General features: G+C 38.7%; 1 protein-coding gene across 1 annotated transcript in view; it reads right to left on the bottom strand.

Annotated features, from left to right (window-relative positions):
• Nucleotides 1-4,662, bottom strand: part of LOC106808191 (glycine dehydrogenase (decarboxylating), mitochondrial-like) — a 34,693-nt gene that overhangs the window by 27,469 nt on the left and 2,562 nt on the right. The window contains 1 exon segment of the mRNA XM_014810794.1: nucleotides 3,433-3,511. Coding sequence (XP_014666280.1) covers nucleotides 3,433-3,511 — 79 coding nt within the window.

The raw sequence follows: 4,662 nt of genomic DNA, 5'->3' as shown, positions 1-4,662 counted from the left end.
CTCTCTCTCTCTCTCTCTCTCTCTCTCTCTCTCTCTCTCTCTCTCTCTCTCTCTCTCTCTCTCTCTCTCTCTCTCTCTGTCATACACACAACACAAACACGCACACCTCTCTCCCGATCCCGGCAATCCGAATCCGAATCGGGATTCGGATCTGATCGGATTCGGATCGGATCGGATTCGGATCGGATCGGATTCGGATTATCGGGTTCCGACGCACAGCACTAGTCTGCATGTTTGGTGACGTCACATAGCGAGCTAACTACCTGTAGAAAAAGTATAAAAAGAGACCAACTCGCTGTTAGAGAACACATCGATCCACTGTTCCGGTCTCGTAAGTATTAACAGGATTGTCTTATCGTATTGCAGTGTTATACTAGTATTGTGTGTATTGTAGTTATAGTACTACTCCGCTGATAAGCGTTGACAAACTCTGTTGATAAACGTTGATAAACGCTGTTGATGAACGCTGTTGATTAAACTCTGTTGGTAAACACTGTTGACAATCCCTGTTGGTAAACGTTACGTTGAACGTCTGAAGAGACAGTATTTTCGACGGGACCGGATCTTGTGTGACTAACCACTTATTTAAGAAACGCTGCGAAGCGTATTGTTGTCTTACTAACACGACGAAACCTTGTATGATTGATTAGGGTGTTGGGAATAAGGAAAATAGATATATATATATATATATATGTTATACGTACACAAAGAGTCTGTCTATTATTTCATGCTACCCTCAGGGTAATTAATTCATAATTACCCGCACCAAGCGAGAATCTTTGGGGTGCAGGTCTACATTATACGGTCACGGGACACACACACACACAGCACTCGAGAGTACACACGTACATATATATGAGCGTAAATACGTTCATTACAGGTGCAGCTAATGTATAGAAAACCGCTGCTGTCTACTAGAGATCGCGAGTTCGACTCTAGTAGAGGGCGGTCAGAACCGTGAAGCTTTTGCTCTTTACTTTCCGAGTGCAGCTGTTGTTTGCTGACGTTGACGATAGTAATTACCTGCATCACTGTTAGAATTTTATCCTTAACAGTGTGCTAGAGGGTGCTATCGTGATGACGTTACAGCATGCTTCTCTACCACCTTCTCACTCTCCACCAACCGTCAGCTTGAACGGCTGTGGGTGAGTATAAGGGAGAGCCATAGTAGCGACGACTTTCCATTTTGTGCTGTGACTGTAGGCACATATGTTGTCGAAACGCGACGTCGGCACGCGCCATGACGTGAAAGGACAGGTCTCCTGATAACTTGGCGGAAGGTCTTTTTTTCTACAATATAGGGCTAATATAGGGAATCAGAAAACATTATAAGGACCAATAAAGCAATTGTCTAAAGCATTCACATTAGATATGCAGGAAAAATATTTTCTCGCAGATAGTTGACCTCGTTGCATCAACTGTTTCCCTTGGATCCCATTTCCGTCTTTCACTTTTTATGTCGCATTCTCTCTCAATTTCTATGTCTGCCTGCCTATCTTCTGTTTGTCTGTCTCTGACTCGGTCTGTCTTCCTCCCTCCCTCTCCCTCTCTCTCTCTCCCTCTCCCTCTCTCTCTCTCTCTCTCTCCCTCTCCCTCTCTTCCTCCCGCTCGCTCCCTCCGGATATGGTTATTATGTTTATTATTTACGTTCTTTATTATGGTCAAAATTATCAAAAATTGCCAGATTTATTGGTATATTTTTGGGCCCTTAACCCCCTTAACAGCATAGCACTGCCTAAAATGCATTGCTTCATCTATATTTCAATCAAAAACATTGATATAACCATCAGTTCTAATTAAATTAAACATCTGCACGGCTCATTTGATAAAATATGCAAGTAAACTGAAAAAGTAGTTTTAAGGTCTGTCGCAAACAAGGGGTTAATGTACCTGGCATGTTGTACCCGTTTACCATGCTGAAACTAATTTTTTTATCAATAGCACATCTAGGCCCATGAATACAGTCAGATCTGACACAGTGATAACATGTATTGGTTTAGTAGTGCAAGAAAATATACATTATTTTGGTCGAAATCGCCAAAAAATGCCAAATTTGGGGTATAATTTTGGCCCCTTAACCCCCTTAGCAGCATAAAACTGCCTCAAATACATTGCTACATATCTATTTCAATGAAATACATTGATATAACCATCAATTATAAAATATAATGGGGCTGATTTCATAAAATAAGCAAGTAACTGAAAATGCCATTTTTTCAGATGTTACCCTAAACAAAGGGTTAATTCGGCATGTTGTACAAGGTTGCTGCAACTACAACATGGCTTTTCATAAACTAGAGATCCAGACGGTTAAAATGATACCAGGCCCAGCTTGTTATACCTCCGGTAGGGGTGCACTTAATTTTTTGGGTCTCGGCCACTGCACTATAAGCTCGTTTCCATATATAGTCAACATGGGAACAATACAACAATATAACAATACAAGCAAGAACACCAACAGACAAAATATTATCTTATATATATATAGATAATCATGCATATTTCCATCTTGAACTAGATTGCAAACATTGAAATAACCACTCCTATTTGGCACATGTGTAAATTATTATACACTGCATAAAATGAAGCTTCCTGAAATATAACATTACATATATGTACATGCAAATGTGTTTGGCCAAGCAGTTTTTGTAAACTTTAGATGTGCCAAACACAAACATGTCCATACATGGGGCTTATACACGAGATTTTATGACAAAAGGTTCAATCATCAATTTCATGTGGAGATCTGTCTCTGAATTTAACAACAACTAGCTATACCTATATCATTAGTTCAAATTTCCTATGTCTAAATGTGAATCTGTGAACATTCACAAGCATTTTAACTGAATTGATGCCACAAGTTCAGTGGGCTGGCACTCAATAATTTGAACTGATATATATATATGCAAGTGTAGCTCTAGAAATAATTTAACATATTCCTGTAAAATAACCACAGAGAAACCTAGTCTGGTATTTGTCATGATCTGATAGGAATACAGATTTTTTGAACATTTACCACAAACAAAAAATGTAAAAATATATAATTAAAACATTTGTGATGAAGTGTTTTGATTTTACGCACAATTAATATAACACCATATTTTATGTTCTTGGGACTTCTTTATAAATTGAATTTAAATTCCATCATACAGTTTATAAACTATAACTAAGAGAGTCATTAAACTCACCATGCACACAAACTTAATTGGTATTACATAATGATGATAAATCAGCCGTGGTAAATATGTTATGCACTGTGAGATATATGCTTCATGCAAAACCAGTAAATGTTTAGCAGAAACATAAATATTTTACCTTTTTTGGATGGCAATGTAAAAATATGTACCTGCACAACGTGTAGACACATTACTTTTACAACACTGATTTCCTATTAGGCTAAAGCACTAATTAATCGGTTTTCACTCCACCTACCCAGAGCTGGTTCCAGGTCTAGTTCTCGGCCTAGTCTGATGTTTGCTGGGATAGTCTTGCTGATCAGTTCCTCCATGCTCTAAAATAGTATTCAGTCAAGATATCACACAGAAACACATGAGCAAATATATAATTTTATACACTCATTACAATATAGTTAAAGGGAGAGTTTACTCTAGGTTCCAGGGTTATTTTCAGCTAATTTAGGTTATAATTACGCTACATAAAAAGTTTCATGGTTCAATCGCCATTAGAAATATTTTTTTTTAATGTTTTAAAACTAACGTCTACAGTTTGATTACAACGACGGTGGCGCCACTCAAAGCGCACGATCTGATAAGTTGCACAAACCCACTTTCCAGCCAAGGGCTACAGACCGAGGGTGTTTCTTATTTATTCATTTAAAAGCAAAAGAATTGTAATATCTTATAAACGACATATAGTTTCAGTTATAATATGGATAAATTTGCCCTAAAATAAATATCGTTAGGTTAAATAGCATTTAGGTATAAATATAATTGCACTTTTGTGATTAGTCCTCGGTCTGTAACATGCAAAATAAATTGTCAAATACGCAACTTTTTCGGGGTGGCAGCACGGTCGCAGGTGTCATGGCGCCGTTCAAATTTCGTAGCATTGATGTGTAATTAATTATAACAATTAAATTAGGTATCTGGTAACAAATACGTGTCGGTATAGATGATTTGTTATACAGTAAGTACAGTTGTATGCAGTAAAATCCTAGAGGCTACTGTCCCTTTAAATTTATAGGCTTACTACAAGTGGAGTTGGTTATAACTTATATATATGGTTAAACAGTGACAAAGGGAATAACTAAGGTGCATGGAGAGGTGGGCAAACCAAAATTGTAATCTATTACAACCAAAGTATAACCAAACAAGTGCCGCAGAGCGACAGCGCTCACCTGACGGCAGGTGTTCTGATGCTAAACTCACTGGCAAACGAATCAAGAGCACCCTCTCATCGCCGCGTTCGCTCTCCCTCGTTGTCTCTCTCATTCTTTCTCTTTCGCTCTCTCGCTCTTGCTCTCTCTCTCCCTCTCTCTCTCGCTCGATCACACTCTCTCTCTCTCTCGATCACACTCTCTCTCTCGCTCGATCACACTCTCTCTCTCTCTCTCTCTCTCTCGATCACTCTCTCTCTCTCTCTCTCTCTCTCTCTCTCTCTCTCTCTCTCTCTCTCTCTCTCTCTCTCTCTCTCTCTCTCTCT

Source organism: Priapulus caudatus, unplaced genomic scaffold (genome assembly GCF_000485595.1).
Source record: "Priapulus caudatus unplaced genomic scaffold, Priapulus_caudatus-5.0.1 Scaffold259, whole genome shotgun sequence".
Lineage (NCBI taxonomy): Eukaryota > Metazoa > Priapulida > Priapulimorpha > Priapulimorphida > Priapulidae > Priapulus > Priapulus caudatus.
Note: the sequence above shows the minus strand (reverse complement) of the source record. Positions and strands in the feature narration are given on the sequence as shown.